This window comes from Paramacrobiotus metropolitanus, unplaced genomic scaffold (assembly GCF_019649055.1).
Source record: "Paramacrobiotus metropolitanus isolate TYO unplaced genomic scaffold, Prichtersi_v1.0 Parri_scaffold0000025, whole genome shotgun sequence".
Taxonomy (NCBI): domain Eukaryota; kingdom Metazoa; phylum Tardigrada; class Eutardigrada; order Parachela; family Macrobiotidae; genus Paramacrobiotus; species Paramacrobiotus metropolitanus.
This window is the reverse complement of record NW_026570245.1, coordinates 489,058-508,176: the sequence shown is the minus strand read 5'-3', so window position 1 is coordinate 508,176 and position 19,119 is coordinate 489,058. Positions and strand designations below refer to the sequence as shown.

General features: G+C 40.5%; 3 protein-coding genes across 3 annotated transcripts; 1 reads left to right on the top strand and 2 right to left on the bottom strand.

Moving 5' to 3' along the window:
• Positions 1–3,590: 3,590 nt before the first annotated feature.
• Positions 3,591–7,940, bottom strand: LOC129587407 (protein FAM91A1-like). Its single transcript, XM_055481146.1, has 8 exons — positions 7,214–7,940; positions 6,747–7,012; positions 6,340–6,426; positions 6,043–6,266; positions 5,087–5,285; positions 4,454–4,938; positions 4,313–4,382; positions 3,591–4,025 (listed from the first exon to the last, which is right to left on the bottom strand). The coding sequence occupies exons 1-8, from the start codon at positions 7,365–7,367 to the stop codon at positions 3,894–3,896; spliced, it is 1,617 nt and encodes a 538-aa protein (XP_055337121.1). The 5' UTR covers positions 7,368–7,940; the 3' UTR covers positions 3,591–3,893.
• LOC129587440 (GH3 domain-containing protein-like) lies at positions 7,753–14,755 on the top strand. The gene is made up of 9 exons (XM_055481182.1): positions 7,753–8,084; positions 8,217–8,734; positions 12,344–12,743; positions 12,888–12,998; positions 13,064–13,236; positions 13,516–13,643; positions 13,813–13,961; positions 14,015–14,112; positions 14,404–14,755. Exons 1-9 carry the CDS (start codon positions 7,931–7,933, stop codon positions 14,626–14,628), a joined length of 1,956 nt encoding a protein of 651 aa, XP_055337157.1. The 5' UTR covers positions 7,753–7,930; the 3' UTR covers positions 14,629–14,755.
• A 761-nt stretch (positions 14,756–15,516) lies between these two features.
• LOC129587406 (allatostatin-A receptor-like) lies at positions 15,517–16,644 on the bottom strand. The gene is made up of 2 exons (XM_055481145.1): positions 15,769–16,644; positions 15,517–15,534 (listed from the first exon to the last, which is right to left on the bottom strand). Exons 1-2 carry the CDS (start codon positions 16,642–16,644, stop codon positions 15,517–15,519), a joined length of 894 nt encoding a protein of 297 aa, XP_055337120.1.
• Between the last annotated feature and the right edge of the window lie 2,475 nt (positions 16,645–19,119).

Genomic DNA, 19,119 nt, shown 5'->3' with positions numbered 1-19,119 from the left:
GACGTAAATAAATTTAAGTTACCCTGTCCGTTCGTATTTTGACGTAATTTAGCGGTTTGTTCAAAACGCTGATAGGACCCATGTCAGTGCAGCCGAAATATTGTTTGAACGCAGCTTTCCGTAGTTCCTGACGCTGAACTTGTATATTATCATACATTATGGTACGTAGTTTTCTTATCAGCAGAATAAGCGGTCGCTAACCTCGCTATCAGCGATAGAAAATGCTGTGTTTGTATTTTCATATTAGCTCATTCCATACCTGAATAGCAAATAGACCGGCTGGTACGTCACAGTGCACCCTCCATTCTTAATTAGCGTGTAACAGAAAAAATGACGGGCATCGTAGAATAATGGCTGAGTTTCTATCTCGTCGCTCATGCATTTTGCCTAGAAGGGGGAATTTCTGATTCTCTTGGCATTGATGGCAATACAAAGTTTTATTCCAACTTTTTGTCAGGAACTTGTAGCTTTAATCTTTCCCACAGCAGCATCACTACTATTAAACGTAAACAATTTGTGGTTCACTTTTGTGCGAAAAATTTTTCGGAAATAAGTACATAAACCCGCACACATAAAATTCAGTGTCACTCATTTAGATATTTCGTATTTTGTTGGATCACCGTTATTTATTATGCAAAAATCAATATAAAATTTTTTATTACTTATTATAAGTGTCAACAGAATTGTATAACCTTTTTGAACATAACAGAATTATATAACCTTTTTGACCATACCATGATATACGAGTATGTACGTTATAGCTAATAATTAATTATTTTCGCAGTTTCCTCATTCCTCCACTCATCACCGCCACCAGCCGGCAGACTGGACGCCTGGTGAACTGACGGCGGGAAGAATGACGTGGGTCTAACAAGCAGCGGCCTGGACCTCATTTCCGATATCGTTTTGGGGAAACAGCCACTGCGCTGACGAAAAAGCCGGGTGCCCATTATGACGGGGGATCCGTGTAGCACACAAATGTCGTGCGCCGGTGTTCAGCGCATCACGCACACACAAGCACACATACAGCCGTCGACGTAATCGGCCGCATATATCCAGGCACCGGTTGTGCAGCCGGCCACTTGGTCGCCGATATCAATCACACTTTGCCGTTGGATAAATCGGGGAAACTACTCGTGCATAGGAAAACTGCGCGGCTAAAGGTGTCAAAACGCTGTCTTCCGGTAATATTACACACGTAAAACGCATAAGTAATCGGGCCGAAACGCCATATAGATTTCTTCGCCGAAGTGGCGGAAGTCCGTGTTTAATTCTGGAATGTGTGGTAGTACCATATTTAAACCGACACCATACGGATTTTATGCGCAGCGGAAATGGGCAATAAAAACAGAAATAAATTTCTGCGTAGTTGGAAAATGACGATTATGGTCAGAAAATAAAATTTGTAAGGGGAAAATAAACACCGCCAGCATAATGCACTTATATTTTTATGTGAATTTCGTGGAAACAATTAAATTTGGCTATATTCGGCGTCTACGTGACCGCTCTATTTTGGGGGTGTCTTTTGTGAGTTTTGCCGGCAAAAATAAAGAACCTATGTTTGTTTACATCGCGCACGAACAAACCGCTGTAGTGTGTCCTTTGAACCAAGTCGGCATATTACGGCGTCGCTGACGTCAAGATGGATGTGGCGCTTTTTAGAGCGGATATGCCGGAATAATCTCATTAATAAGGCACGGGATCACCGGTATTACGACAGCGTTTCACAGTGGGCGCTGCCATTGTAAACAGCATTAAACATTTCTGTCTTGACGCCTGTAGATGGCAGACACGAGTGAACTAGCCCGTGATTTCCCGAAATACTCACCCGGTACTCGCTAAAAAATTGGTTTTTAAGATTTAATGACTGTTCATTTAAGCGGATCCGGAAAATAGTAAAAAGTAAGGTATTATAACAGACTTTCGGTTGTTACTACTTGATCCAAGTTGACCATATGCAGCAAAAGCACTACCCGTAATAGTAAACACAAATAAGAGCATCTTCTATGTAACTGCCAAATTTTTTGTTATCGGTTAAAGGAATTTTTGTATTGTTGTGTCTGTTGAGTCTAGCGTTGGTACGTACCAATAAAAGTACTTGTAGCACGTTTTACCAGGTTAATGACTGAAGTTTCTACGTCTCTTACTATATATACATCTATGTATATACTGTACACTCGTACGCGCATATACACAGTGTGTACGTTTAGCCTACTTTCTACGTCACAAATATTTCTATAATTTTAGTCTTACTTTTAATAATTTTGCATCGATTTAACAGTTTAACCTTTAATTACTAGAATTTAACATTTTAGGATAATCTTCAATTTCCGATTGATATTCTCCGGTAAATTGCCGGATAGTAGACTTAAAATTGTTTGGGTATTCAGCACTATAGTGCGTGATTTTTGTCCCTGTTTTATAGTGACGTTGGTTTGTGAATCAGCCAAACATTTCCCTACGTACAGATACTCCGTCTTTGTTTGTATTTGGCGGAACAGTGTGTAGTTTGTGCTAGACTGTGTCCCAGATACAAACCTGCTGCATCAGCTACACACACCGGCATGACGTCCACGGAGCAGGTAAAACTACAAAGGTCAGCATGTCAACAATGCCCAGTACGCTCATCAGCACATGATATAGGGACTTCTTCACGTGCTGCGTTTGTTGACACACACCACAACAATTCCCGTTCCGTACCGAGTCACCCGTGCCGGTGTTGGATCTTTTGTTTGTCCGCAGCGGCCAAAATGGCCGAGCACAGCAGAAGATTACAGCGCCGGTGACGTAAGCGGCAGTGTACCGGCACATCCGGTGCGGTGCTATATTGGGCAACTGGCAACTGCACCGGGCGTCCCGCTAATCAATTGAATTCGGACCATAACAACGTAGGCGTCATTGATGTGCTTCCCCCGAGCATCACGAGTCAGGTTGAGGTGTGAAAAGTCAAATATTGTTCACAACTTCAGCAATCAACACCATATATCCGCTCAATGAAACAGTTGGAAGCGAAAATCCAACGCGCCAGTACTAATCAAGTATTACAAGCCGCAAGGTGCTACTTCGCCCGAGATTGAGATGCCCATTAAAACTGTAATAAATACATAATTACATACATCCTTGCCTAAGCTATTCTTTAGGCACCGTGCACCATAATTTCGTTTACGAAATTTTCGATCCATTTCATCAGCGGAAAATCTGAACGGCTAATATTTAATAAGAAAAAATATTTTGAAATGTAGGAAACGTTAATGAACGCAAAATTAGTGTTAAGCTGTACAAACATTCAAGATGTTACGGAGAAGCTTTAATCACGCCCACTCACTACAATTTCTCCGCATACGTAAACACTAAACAGATCCAACATCTTCTTACGAGTACCGTATCCGGCGTATCTGTATAACTGCAGTGAAAGGAAACATGTTTAATCTTCGATTCCTTACCTTCGATCATTACTGGTAACGTTCGCACTAAGGAGCATACAAATGATTAAAACTAAACTTTGCAAAACAAATGATTAAAACTAAACGAAAGGTAACATTCGTTGACATAAACTAAACGAAAGGTAACATAAACTAAACGAAAGGTAACATTCGATATGGAACGAATCAGATCTGCAACGAACTGGTACAATCGGTACATCGATCGCTAGTTTCGCGATGTTTTTTTTCTCAATATCAAAGGCAGATCAACCAGCAAAATTTTTCAATAACTTGTTACTTTACACATCTCTGAAATGAACTCGCCGACACCGGAATTTAAATATATCAAACAATCTGTCCAATACGTAATGTGCACAGATATCTGTACAACCAATTTGTATCCCGCTGCACTGCACACTAAAGAACGGGTAAAAAAATCTCCATTTTGATGTGATGCATGATAAACGGCATTCATCTTGCAGCTTTCAGCGCGGAAATGGCAGCGGAAGCGCCGAGGTTGTGTGTGGGCAGAGGGATGTATTCTTTTCCTTCCTCCTCTAAGATCAGCGGGCCCAAAGCCGAGGAAATTTGCAGAGGAATATCCTGAGAGGAAATAAAATGTACAGTAATCACGCGCTAGTTTTTCATAACCACACTGAATCATAAAAATCTGCAAGGCCAGCAAGGATACATTCAAAGACAAGTATACATTCAAACAAACAGAATATTCTCAAGCAAACAGTGCAAAAAGAAAACAAAGTTATGCATATCACGAATTAACTCTGAGGAAGAGGTACACTGCTTGAAACATCTCGATATGTAGTTACTATGTACTATAATCAAAAGCCCAGATTCTACGATACAAATTATTACAACCACTAACAACCAACCTGATGCTTGATAATGAACTCTAATAACTTCTCCGAGGTGGACCGATTCTCACTTTCCACTCTCTCCAAACTAGAAGATAAAGAGACATACAATTTAGCAGTGTTACAATCATATTGTTTGAAACAATAACATTCTCATACTTCTCGTGCGAGAACAACTGATTGTCCACAATCCGCCGACAGATCTCATCGCACAACGTGGCCGAAAACACCGGAATGCCGTACGAGCAATCCAGTAACACCCAGTCATCCGCGTTCACCATTTCCATGGGCTCGTTTGGGGCCGCAACGTCGCCTTCTCCGACACTGTCCGCATCACTGGCGCCGCCATTCTTCCGTTGGTACGACATGTTCAGCAGGGTGATGTATCCACAGGTTACATCCAGCTGCAGTTCCTTCCGCAAAGCCAGCACCGCTGGATGCGATTCGAAGCTGGATGGTGACACATTCTCCGCTGATTTTCGAGGAAACGGCACGTACATGAGCTGTGGATCCTGAATGTTCCCGTACGTTTGCAGCATGATGGGATGATGTTTCAGGGCGTCGTTGGTCAACGCGAGGGCGATGCTGGACGGAATGACAGAGGAATCGTGACCCCATGGAGTTAGTAATAAATACTCATATTTCTACAAAAGGAAATATTAATACGAGCAAATACAAGCAAATAAATACGCGCAAATAATCATTAATACGAGCAAATTTTTCAGTTAATAACACCGACAACCATTTTCAATGTGCAATGTCAATAGAATTGTGGGTACCATGCATTCTTACGTAAAACTGTGCTGGCAAAGTTCTTAGAACTTCACCCCGTCGGTAGACGACGGTGAATGGATGCGATGCGGCTAGACTGTAAATATACAGTTTGAACCAAATCGTATGGGCTTCCGGCACCGGACTGCCGATGTGCGGCGGAATGAGAGGGCAAACAGGACGGGCTTCGTTGCTCATAGGCGCCAGGGACACCAATAATCTAAAATTAAAAGCCTCAGATGACAATTAATTCGTATATATAGAATTTCCCGCAACACATTCATTTCATCGATTTCCACGGATTAACTACGTCAGCAGAAATTCCACCGATTTTGATAAGATATTCATGAATTGTAAAAAGATGCATAACGCTGCAAGACGATCGGACGTTCTGTTCACATGAGTCTAGTGATTAGTAAGTAGTACTAATCACTAGACAGATAGTGGTACTAATTTTAGTACCACTGTCTGGGAGCACGTAAAAAGTAAAACTTACCCATCCCTGAAAGAAAGAAATCCAAAAATTTTTCATGAACAGTGCATTTACGAGTGCATGATGGAAAAACGATAAAGGTTGGACGCGTTTGTTTTCAGTGCAAATCTAAATATATTTAGAGAAAAACGTTAACGCAACAATATTGTTTTTATAATTTAATCTGTATACGAGAACAGTGCAGATATCCAGTTGTGGAAAATTCGGACGTTCACAGCCTTTGAACTATGACTCAACAAAATCCCACCAAAAATATGGAATTATTGATTGTCCATTATCCGTACCAGCTTAGAATTATTCTAAAACACTGATTGATCTGTTACCCTTTCGTATTTCTACTAATGATGTGTAAGCTATTATTACCTACCAAATTCACAGAAACTGCGAAACAGCTCTTCCAGCTCATTAACCAATTTCAGATACATAAACTTTAAGGTACGTATATTTTAGGCCAAACTCCGCTGATTTCATACCTAGGACTTACGAGTAATTTTTCTTGAGTACTCGATTTAATGATGCCTTGTCCAAACCACGTAAACTTTCGCAGCGCAGCAAATCCAACCCTAATCCATTCCCCACATCGCCGTAAACAGGATCACCGATATGCAATGCAGGATTATGACGCAAAAAGCGTAACAGTTTGCGCAGGTTGATCGCATGATCGAAATAACGTTTCGCTTCACCCTGGATTTCTTCTTCAATCATCACCTGTATAATTTCGGGAACAGTAATAAAAAAATTAATATGGTAAAATTTATATTATATTTCCATGGCTAGGCACCTTTTCCAGTTCGCCCAATAAAGAATCAATGCTCTCATCCGCTAGTTTGCCAACCTCAAACATGGTCACGGCATGATTTTTCAATCCCTACAATGAAGAACGCAAAATAACATCACAAATCAACCTTGAAGCTGTGATTAGAATCACTCCATCATATTAGGGAGTAAATTATAAAGCGCGCACAGAAGGACAAATGCCCTTGCTCTCGTACAAGAACACTTTCTGTCACACCCGTCATTTTTTGGCATTACAAAAATTCGGATAAAGGGAAGCTAAGTATATATAAGGGAAAGAATTTTACTACCTATCTACATTTCACTAGTTACTCACGTAAGCAACACATCCGTATGCACATTTACGCAGTTGTGCATATGCTTATTTTACCAATATCAACAAAATTGTCCTACCGGAGAGAGATTTCCCATCATTAGGAAGGCCGTCAGCGTCGAATCGAACATGAATCCAATCCTCTTGGACACCGGTCCCAATCCGGGCGTCACCGGTTCATCGTCAACACTACTCAGCAACGGACTCGCCGAGGGAGAAGCGGAGCGTTCATCCACGGTGCCCATATCGGTTAACGAACCGGTCTCCTCCGCATCCTTCTTCGTTTGGACGAATTCGTCTTCCCACGATGGATGCAGTCTAACTTGGCCTTTGTCCATCCCTTTTCCTGTGCCGACAGGGACTTGACGTCATCCTGTAGAATGCATCCGATCTGCACTACCCACCACGGTTCAATGGTGGCATCGTCCACGGGAACCGTGGGCATCACATCGGAAGAGCTTCTTGGGCAATTTTCTCAATGTACTGGTTGCGACCGATGCCCATAATGCGAAGAACATCGCAGTTGGGCAGCTGGCGTACTTCTTACCCAGTCCATCCCATTTCATCTGGCGCTGAACGGCAAAATGCACAACAAAACGATTATATTCCCGCTCGTTGCCTCCGAAATGCTGGCGAATATCCTGTGGCAGACGCGACCATGGAGTGTTCTTGGAGATCACCACCTCCAGCTTGCTGTCCATGGTTGGCGTCGATGCGGAATGCTGAAATGCCTGTTTCCGTGCTGCGCAGTGTGCCTCGAAGAAGTTGTCAGGCTGTCAGGTGACTGGATGTCTGGATTCATAAAACTCCTTAGCATCGAAACCTACTGGAGCAGTAAAAAGTAAAAACCATGCCAAAAGCTTTCGTACTGACTACTGAATAATAGTGAATATTATAAAACTGGCTGGGCGCTGCACAGTATAGTACAAAATTACGTTTAAAATTCAGGAACAAAACAAAACCGAAAAGTACACAATCCAAATACTTGTGCACGACGAGCACGAATAGCAAATGTTGGTGTCTCATACTATGATTGTTGTTATCTCCTGCGGCAGTCCTGCCCGAGCCACTGTACCACACTAGGCACTGGATTGTATCCTGGTTGCATGCTGTTTACAACCAGTATACAGTTCAGTCGACGTCGGGTGAAAAGTGATAACTCAACACTACTTAATTAATTTTGCATTTCTGCAGCACTGTATTTTGTTTGTTGAAAGTTCACTGCGAAAAGATCTATATACAGTATTTTGAGTATGACTGCTTGATGTTAGGATCGCATCAGTCCGGAATACATACAAGTAGATACAACATGGGAACACGATCCGGATTATTGGGAAATCTTTCGATTGCGACATTGATCACCGTGCTGTTTCGACTGTTTTTTGCTTCTGAATTCTCGTTCATTGCATGCTTTGCAGGTATCGTATATCATTCGTAGGTTTGGCGTCAGTACGAGATATGCTTGGGCAATGGGCATGCAACTTATCGCATGATCGTGGGACGAACGGGAATACAATTAGTACTGTAATCGTTTTGGTTTATGTTTGCAGTGTTTTCGGTGGCTTTCACGGCAACTACGGTGTTGGACATTGCATCCCGCGATGTCGCACGTTCTCATTCTCTCCGTTCCGCTCTGGACCAGTATTTCGCGTTAAACTTTCTGAACCTTCTCGGATGGATTTTCTACAAAATCCTGTTGAAAGATACTAAAAACATCCAACAAACCCAAACTCGCACTCTTCTTGGATTTCTCCGCGCCAATAGCACGTCGGAATTCGGCATGCAGCATCATTCCTCTTCAGTAAAGAATACGGAAGATTTTCGCCGCCAGTTTCCCCTGACGACAGACGCGGATTACGAGTCGTCCGTCCAGCGCATGATGGACGGCGCACGGAATGTTTTGACGAGCAAACAGCCCGTCGTCTTCGCAGTGACGTCAGGCACGTCGGGGCGGAGCAACATCCTGCCGTTCTTACGGAAACAGCGGGCTGTGTTTTTCTTCCGCGGCATCACGGTGATGAGCCATATCATGATGAAGCATTTTCCTCAGACCAAATGTTTACGAAAGGTGTGACGATTATTCATAGTAGAGCTTTATAACTTGTAGCCTGGTACATGCAGCTACTGTGTAGGCTTAACGCTTTTCTGTGGTATTTTTTGCCAGATGAATTTATGGCTTCCTTCTCTTTAGGTAATCAAGCAAGCGAGCGAAGCGAGCTTGCGTTATTATAGATGAGATTTGAGTTTTCTGTGACACGGAGACCTCGAACCCGGGTTCCTGGGTTCGCCGCTGACTTTTTGCTGCTAACCTGCACAACTCGACACGCTGAGTCGAATGGCATCGAAGAACCCAAGAACCCGGGTTCGAGGTCGCTGGGTCCCCGAGGTCGCCACCGGGATTTTGCACTTTTCTGGTACAGTTTAATGTGGCGAGTCTAACCGAAGTACCCGGGGTCGAGGTCGCTGGGTCCCCGAGGTCGCCACCGGGATTTTGCACTTTTCTGGTACAGTTTAATGTAGCAAGTCTAACCCAGTCCCCGGGTTCGAGGTCTCGGGTTCCCCGAGGTCGCCACCGGGATTTTGCACTTTTCTGGTACAGTTTAATGTGGCGAGTCCAACCGAAGTATCCGGGTTGGTTTGTAAATGACTTTTGATGTACGAAAAGGATAATCTAGGATTTTATTATGCTGCTTTTGCAGAAGTTGTATGTAGCTTATGCATGCAATTATCTTAAAATATTACTCAAAGTATTTTTTAGAATTTCTTTAAAATAAATTTCTAAATATTACTAAGATGTTTCTAAAAATGGTTGAATATTTTTAAAAACTGCTAAATTTATCTAAATATTTCAACCTTTTCTGCAAAAGATTTCCAGTAGTTCCTTATATATTTCTAAATATTTCTGGAAATGTTTTTAAATACTAAAAAATATTTTCAAATATTTTTAAAAATACTGCATATCTAAAAAAGTTAAATAAATTTAAATAATTTGTTAATCTTAAAAACAAATTCAGTGTTTCTAACCAGGGTCCCGTCACCGGATGTTAATTCAAAAAATTTTGATCTTTTGAAAGACAGATGAATGTTAGACTAAACGAAAAAAATGTCTCATTTGCTGTGGTCAATTGTCGTGGCCAAAACACAATTTTACAACAAATTCTACGCTATGCTTTGGTTTATATATATATGGACAATGCACCGCATCATACGTTGTGACGTTTAACTGAACAACTTGTACGGGGCCAGTTTAAGTACTCTTAACAAATCATGAAAGGGGCAGCGCTAACCCCTCTGGACTGAAAAAAGAAGTGTTAACTGTACCTTCTCCCAAAAGGGTGAACAATGACTACAGTGCACTTCATAAACTCATATTTTCATTCATATTTTGCATCCAAAGCCACATAGTGCTATGTGTAGATATTGTGCAACATCATTTTGATGTTCCAGACATAAGTTTTGAATAAACTTTTTAATAAAGATTTCGAAGTCCAAGGATAAAGTTCTGAACGAGCGTTTGAATTAAATTAGTATTTTTAAACATTTCTAAGAATATTTCCAAATATAATTAACAAATGTTAGTAAAAATAATTCCAAATATTGCTAAATTCATTTAAATTGCTTTAAATATTTCTAAAAATATTCTCAAAGATTTCTGATATTTTCATATGTATTTCTAAGTGTTACTAAAAATATTTCTAAAGATATTCTATGAATATTTCTAAAAACTTTTCTACATACTTTTGAATATTGCTAAATTCTCCTAAATATTCTTAAATATTTTTAAAATGCTTCTAAATATTTTAAAATAACTTTTTACCTATTTCTAAATATTTCTGGAAGACGCTGAATTCTTTTGAATGTTTCTAATTATTTCTAAATATATTTCTAAAGATGCCAAATTTTTCTATTTATATTTCTAAATGTTTCTAGAAATAATTTTAAACTTTTTGAAAAATACTTCCAACAATTTCCACATGTTTTTAAACATTGCTAATTTCTTCTACATATTTCTGAATATAGTTCTAAATATTTGTAAGTATTTCTGATTATATTTCTAGATATTTTTAAATATTTCTGAATATTTCTCAATTTATTTCTGAATATTTCCGAATATTTTTAAGGAAACCGTTATGGGCAACTCCTAAAATCCTTGTTTATTATAGGCACCCCATTTCGCAGAGTGTTTATTTTAGGCACCCGTTCTGAATTAATAATTATTATGTCCAATATTATTTGAACGTAATATTATTTGCATATTCCGACTTTAAATCATCATTGTTTTATACTGTTGTTAAATTGTTATGAACTTAAAAGCTTACCATGTGCAAAAGGTCAGTGTTAAGAATAATGTTTAATGGAAGGGGCAATCGAAACTTCTGATTTAGAAGTCGTTATCACTGATATAGTATTCCCATCTCTAGAAAATATCGAACACCAGAAGGATGCAAACCCTTCTTTCGAGGAATTTGAGAAAGATCTTCAGGCATTTTCTTGTCGACTCACTTGGCAGCACCGTTTTGTACAGTGAGTTATATCCTATTTAAATCGGATGCAACTCGCCGAATGAAAAAAATGCCAAGTTGACTCGACAGTACAGATACAGTGCTTCCCAGATGCATATATCGTTAAGGTATATCTTACGTTAGCCGGCATCGCAACCTTGACGTCTTGGTAGTAATTAAGATTGTTTGATGAAATGATAATGATGATATTTGCGTTATTCCACATTCTACATTATGTACAATAATTTTACAAATCTTTGCCCCACTTTCAGCACTTCCCCACATTGGAGGTGGCATCTTGATTCTTTAATCATCCGTAATATGTTCTGCTGATTTGTTTTTATCGAGAAAACATTAAATAATCATGTTTATCGATAGCAGTTAGTTTTCGAATAAAACAAAGAATTTAAGGCTGTCGGTATACTCGTATCTCCGACATATCGGTGCAATATTATAATTTTGCACAACGTAACTGAGGCTTACAGTCGTATTTAATGTTGTCATAATATTATGTACCACGGGAAATATTACTCTTTAAGAAAATAATTTTGAGACAAGTCATTACTTGCATTAACACTAAAAACATTCATACAGTGTTACTGGGTTTAAAAATTAACATACTAATCATTTTGCACGTTGCTTCGTGCGCCATTTCTTTTGTTTATTTGCCGAATTAAGCAAAAAATGCTAAGGGCTTGCACTCCTACGCCTACATACAGCTGCAATATGGGAGCCATCCTTGATGCTATCTTTGTTTTTGCAAAAAATGTCTATATGTCGCTCGCTTGCTTGCCCTTAGGGCTGCTGAGACCTATACTAGTGTACTTAATGTCCTTATGCGGTGCATAAGCCCGTTGACGTTATGCAGTTAAATCCATTTCTTCCTCTCCTTTTTTTAAATATTCTCTCCGTGATCTCACGTTATATTAAAAAAGTTGGATTGTTTGTTAAGCAACATGTAGTGAAGATTTGCAACAATATTACCTTTACATTTTTTTTGACAAATCCGTTTGTAAATCTGTTAGCCGCTGTTAGTGTATACTTTTGGTGATGTCTGCCGTATAATACTCGTGAATATTTACGTGATATTATATGGAGATTTAACATGAAGCAAGTTTTAAAAATGCATTATAAGTCTATTACTTTTTTATGACAGGTGGTTGCCTTTTTGGTAGGGTGTTAAATTCTTTTATTCGCCACGATGGCGGACATCCCCAGCCGGCATCCCGATTGGCCCGAATTCTTCCTCCCCGACATCCACAAAATCCATTCTCCATTTGTACAGCACGCCGAAAGTGGGATATGATATTGCATCGGAACCGGATGCCCTGTACGTGCATCTGCTTTTCGCTTTAAAGGACCGCGAAATCGGTCTGATCGAGGCCAACTTTGCGTCACTCGTCTACTATGCTTTCCAGTTTTTGGAAGCAAATAAAGACGATTTAATTGATAATATACGGAAAGGAAGAGTGAAGTCCGGTTTGAGTTTTACACCTGAAATTCGCGTTGAACTGGAAAAGCTGTTGACTCCGGATGAACAGCGTGCTGATGATATCACCGATGCGTTTGCTAACGGTACTGTATTTTACCCTGCTAATGCTGTCTTTGCTCGTTTCCTGGTTATTCCAGTGACAGTATTTCTTATTCTTACTTACGCCGACTACAACCATGGCGACGTTAAGATTTTCGTTTTGTGGCAAGTCTGATTTTGCATTTCAGGCAGTGTTGGAATTGCCAAACGACTTTGGCCAAAAATGGCTCTGGTACTGTGCGTGGATTCCGGTGCCTTTGGAAATTACGGGCAGGTTTTACGCGAGAAATATTGTGAAGGTGCGACAAAATTTTCTACATATTGCTGGAAACACTTCGTACACGAAACTTTAATATTTCCCCAGGTGTTCCATTGTATTCTCCGTTGTACGCTGCAACCGAAGGATTAATTGGGTTGAACGTTTGGCCTTTACATTGTCCATCTCGCTATCTGCTTATGCCGACTGCTATGTTTTTTGAATTTATACCGCTCGATCGAATGGATGAGCTGCAGCCAGAAACGCTGTTACTCCATCAGGTTAGGATTTGTAGTATTTCGGCGTTGTTTCATTACCAATCGGAATTGCTTATGCCGTTCTGCGTTGAAATGCACAGCGTGATGCATGTGATGCAACTGTAGAAGTTCATTTCTTAACATTTTTTCTCTGTTTGTCAACATTAACCAAACAGTGTCATGAAGACCATTACACGAGTAGTTGGTACGAGACTACGGTATACAAAAAAAGTATAAAAATACAGAAATAAAGTTATTTTACGATATAGAGTTAAACATGAGATGCCGTCAACATGTTGACAGGTAAAATGCGGAGAACCGTATGAAGTCGTACTGACCAATGCCAGTGGCTTATGCCGGTTCAGGTTTGGCGATGTGGTGCGGGTTATCGATTTCGTTAACCAGTGTCCCGTTGTGGAATTTTTATACAGGTGTGTGAACGTATACCGTACATATTAAATATCGAAATGCTGTCTGTTTGGCAATCGTGGGAATTTTGGTTTCATAACTTTTGTTAGGCAACCGAAAACCTCCCATTTACTGCAGCTGCATACTTGTGGTAAATTGATAGCAGGAGTATTGAAAATGTGTTTTTTATAGAAAAGGACAACTGCTGAACGTTAGAGGCGAAAAAACATCGGAGAAAGCATTATATGATGCACTGATGACAGCTGCGCGGGATGTGGGCGCGGAACTGGTTGATTACACCACTTGCGAAAGCGTTTTACTTGGAGAACTGAAATACCAAGGTAAAATAACCCGTGAAACTCCTGCGCAGATCTTTTAAATTGAGTATTTGCAGATCAATCCCGGAAGTTGCCGTTTTATGCGATATTTATTGAGTTTAGCGATGTGCGGAAAATGTGGGCAGCAAGCGAAATGCGAGATCTGGCAGCAAAGGTGCGTATTTGTTTACAAGTTTTTCAGATCTTGCAATTGTGTTAATAATTTGGCATTGCTGTTGGTTATTTATTTTTTGTGCAAGTATGGTAAATGTGATATATAATGTTCATAAAATCGTTGTTCAGCTTACCAAAAATATTGAAATTATTCTTTACTGCCTTGTGTAAATAGAAAAATGTGTAAATAGAAAATTTAATTAGAATTTAAATAGAATTTACAGATATAAATATACATAATGTTAATTTGAACTGAACAGATCACAAGATATTAATTGTGATATTTGTGTAGATTGACGAAGCCCTCCAAGATTCATCTTATGTTTACAAATCGTTTCGGACTAAAAACGCTGTGGGACTCCCGGAAGTATATGTTCTACGTTCTGGTGCCTTTTCTGCTTTGCGGGCATTTTTGCTAACGAATTCCGAGGCCTCTGCCAACCAGATAAAAATTCCGCGAGTTATGAAGAAGACCCAGTCGGTCGAGTTCTTGCTGAACAAAATTGTTAAAGATTGATACGCCTGCTGTTATGATGGTCTATCATTACGAACATGATTCTGTGGTTACTGTGATATCGGTTTATTACGACTTTTTACATGAATTGTTTGGAATACCCTGTTATTGGCAGTAAGAAAATAACAAACAAAATTGTCCAAAGCAGACCTACAAGGAACAATTAATCTTTCGATGCGTGCAAATTACAGTGGGATCTTCATTAATAAAATTCCATACGTATGATTGTAACATGTTAAATGATTAATACGTATTCCAATTTAGTGATATTAGATTCACGACGGCAGCAGTGATGGATGGGAATTCCTCTGCACGGTCACCGTGGTGCAAATTGTCGGTACGATTTCTGACCTTTTCATGCTACAGTTGACTATCCGCCTCCACAATATTCGACCACCATCCATGTACTCTTGGCTGATGAAAATGAAAAATACCTGCAAGGTATGAACAACACGTGTCGAACAACAGCCATCGCGTCAATTACTTGAATACGTTCAGAAAGATTGGGGTAAAGTCAAAAATCTGATATACAATACACCGTAATTATCGAACTGGAGCCCCAGGGTTACAAATATTTCAAACGCCTCATGGGGTGGGCTCCAATTACGGGCATGGGCTTGTATTTCGGAGGGGGCTTCAGTTTTTCAAACTAACTTGTTTGGCATTCGCTAACATGGGCTATATAGCATTTAATTAAGCCCATGGGCTTATATTTCGGGGGGAGCTTATAATTTTCAAATGACCTGAAGGGTGGGCTCTGATTACGGGGGGAGCTTCTATTTCGGGGGGGGGGCTTATAATTCGATAATTACGGCAAGTAGTGTAGTCGTGTTATCACGCGATTCCCATATTTTATTGACACCGATTGTGTCATGCAACCGCGATTCACGTTCACGTGTACAGCAATCTCTAAAATTTCACATTAAACATAGTCACTTAATCTAACTCGCCAAAAATCACAAGCTAAGATCGTTTTCTGAATTAAAAAGTTTAAATTATGTAGCTGGTGCATCGTAGATTGCAGGTTTGCAAGCTTATAAAATTAATGGTTGCCGGTTATAATAATGTCAATAAGGTTTGAGGAAACTTATAGTCGAACTTATCTAAGTGTCACTCGTAAATATTGTTGCTAATTATATATACCGGGTTGGCAGCATATCCGATAATTAGAAGCGTTCGTGTCCACATCAGTAAACGGAACTCATGCCGCCAGACATCCGGGAAAAAGTTAATAAGGACCGGCGCCGGCAACATGCACAGGCAGTACCATAAAAAGGAGCAACATAACGCTTTGGCCAAGGCAACGCGCTTTCGCATTGCTTCCCGTTGACGCTTCGCCTCTCGCTTGCACAATTTCTGTTGTAAAAACACCGTCATGTACATTGCACCCAGAAGCGCAATGGGAAAATACGTAGACACAATCCCAACACTTTGAAAAAAGTGTCCACTAATTTGCACGGTCCCACAAGCTCCGGTCGGCTGCATTCCCAGCACCACGCCCACATTGAAATACATCGGGACACTGCAGGCTAACGAGATTATCCATGCAGTAGTGATACCCAGCGCCAGGGCCCATCTGGTCGTGACCTTTCCATAATGCAGCGGTAAGACGATGGCGACAAACCGGTTACCGGCTAACAGCACTGCGGACCAATTGCCCACAAAAACAAAAAGTATTTGTGTAAACTGCACGAAACGACAGTCGATGAGCGTGTATCGGCCACTTTGGATTTGGAGAATTGTAACGTTCTGTACCGGATTTAGAATACTACAGATGATAAAGTCAATTAGCTGGGAATGGGAGATCATAATGCCGGAACCGGTGCGAAATTTGTTTAAGATGACCATGATCATGAATAAGAGTAAGGTCAACACCGCGCCAACAATACCGAATGCCGTGGTTAGTGCGAACCAGGCCTTCAATTCCTGTGGGCTGACCAAATGGAGGCTCCGGTTGCCGAACACATGCACAGGCGTAATACCGGGATACGAAGTGTTTGTAAAATATGTGTATGCCATTTGCAATTTTAATTTCCTGGAGTACACTGATCAAGCCTGAATCTAATGACCTCAGTTCAGTATAACGAACACCCAGGGTTGAGATAACATACCTCCATAGGTAATCTGTTGGGCATGCGTGGAAACTGGGAATATCTTAATAAGGATGTCACAAAATTCCCATTCAGCATATAGACATATCGTATGCACATGCGATACTTATCAATGCTTTAACGGGCAGTGCGCAGCCCGCGTCGGCAATATTAATCCTGGAATCTCGGTACGCTTGCCTGTAAGCGAAGATGATCGCCTCATATTTACATGCGCCTACGCACCCACTGTACACGACGAGCATAGAACATATTGAATCCCGGGTATGGTAATTCTACATTAATTCAAAAGGCATGTCGTTAACAGGACAACTTCAATGATGCATTAGAACGACACGTTTAATTTGCACAGATCACTTCTGCTACCTTTACGATTCAGATGCTCAGCTGCACGGTCAGATAACACAAGTACGAGTATTTACTGATCTTCGAGAAATATACAGCATTATCTATTTTGATCCTATAAATTATTATCGGTACAATAATTGAGTTTGCCAGGACTGCAGAATTCAGGTATAAAATGGTGCACAAGCAAGTAAGCAGCCTTTGTCCATGGCCTGGCCATGAAAGTAATACTAAATACTTAGCCAAAACAACATACTGTTTATCGTTATATAGAATAGATACAATCTCCACATTTATTTTATTTTTATATTTTTACATTAAGTTTTTCAACCAAATCGTTTGCTGTAATAATCCCGTAACTGTACAGTGCGACTGCATACGTCTGGATTCTGGATCGCTAAAAAAGTAAAAATGAAAATTTGTGCATTTAATTTGAAATACAAATATTTACAAACTTTTTCGCATTGGCAGTGTTTGGCACTGTAGTGTATGTACGCTGGATTTGGCAAGAGAAACTGGGATGTAGCCTACATTCTACGTTGTTTATTCTATTTACATCGGGGCAGGTACAGAACTTCGGTTTAAGTGGTGTTTCTTGGCATCGCTCTACCTGCAGCTTGTAAAACCATCTCGAAATATCTGACTTTGTACAAAATACGATAACCGAGAACTGCCATATTAAATTGTTTACACAGCAAACTTATGAGCAGTATAAGATCAGAGAGGCAATAAATACTAATTAAATTTAATTGGACAATCAACCAGCATTCCAGAATAAAACTAAACTAGTAGCTAAAAAGTAATCATCACTGATCACTATTCTTTTAGAACTCATCAGCCAAATGTCAGAAACAATTAGCCAATTTCAATTACGCAGAAATATATGTTTCATCATAAAAAAATGCGCAGACGGTAAAAATCGTTGTAGAACAGTTTAAGTAAAAAACTCACGGCAGAATGCTAGACTCGCAAAATAAAGTATTTCAACACTAGCAGTACAAGCCAAACAAGCACAGGGCGGAAATTTCAGAATCACAGAACATAATGCATTTACAGTGGCAGCAGCCCTATTTCTCCACCTGCAGCTCCGGGAAGGGCCGAGTGAGAACAATTATTCCCCGCTCCGTGGATACCGTCTCCAGCTCCGTCGTCGGCTGCACGACCCGATGAGAGGGTTCTATTCCGGTGATGTACTCGATGGCGTACGTGCCCATCTGGTGCGAGGCAGGCGGTGGAAGATAGACACGGTTCTCCTTGCCGTTGTTGACCACTGCGTCGTACTCGGGCGGAGGATCCCAGGCCAGCGGCGCTGGACCACAGATTCGCGAACAGGATGACACGGAGATGGTCGCGCTGGTCGGCGATCGGAGCGGAGTGCCGCGACGACGACGGTACCGGATAATGAAGACGTAGACGAATGTTGCTGCAGATCCGACGAGAACAGCCAGGATGACGGCATAAGCGATTTGGGTAGAGGATGCAGGCATGTTTTCACTGGATAATCGTGCAGATTGATGTACAGTACTTCGTACTTATTATCGCGTCTAAAAACTTTGCGGCGACGGGTGACTATTGCTTGATAACCAGAAATATTCAAAACTACTTGTAAATAAAATACTGAAACACAAGCAGTGATAAGATTTATTACGCTACTGCAGTATCTGAATCCGTCTGCTCATGCTAAAAATTTTCGAAATTTTCGACTGGACAGTCAAGTCCACAATTTTTAAGCGGAAGTGGCGTACCGTGCCGAGCTTACTGAATAATTTTCAAATTTAGGGGCGGTAGCGATTTAGTACCGCTTCGTGTTTAACACTTCCTGTTCCAGCCAGTTTATTTCTGATAACTAAATTCTGTTATGCATATAGCACTTTTAAAAAGTTTTAAAAAGTACCGTATCTTAATTTTCTAAAAATAAAGAAAAGATTTCCGAAATGTAGGAAGACCAAAACAGAATTCCATCAGGCAGGCAGACTCAGCGCGCAACTCCGTGGGCACCCAAGGACAGTCCAATATATGATAGCCTCGACGCGCTACGTTT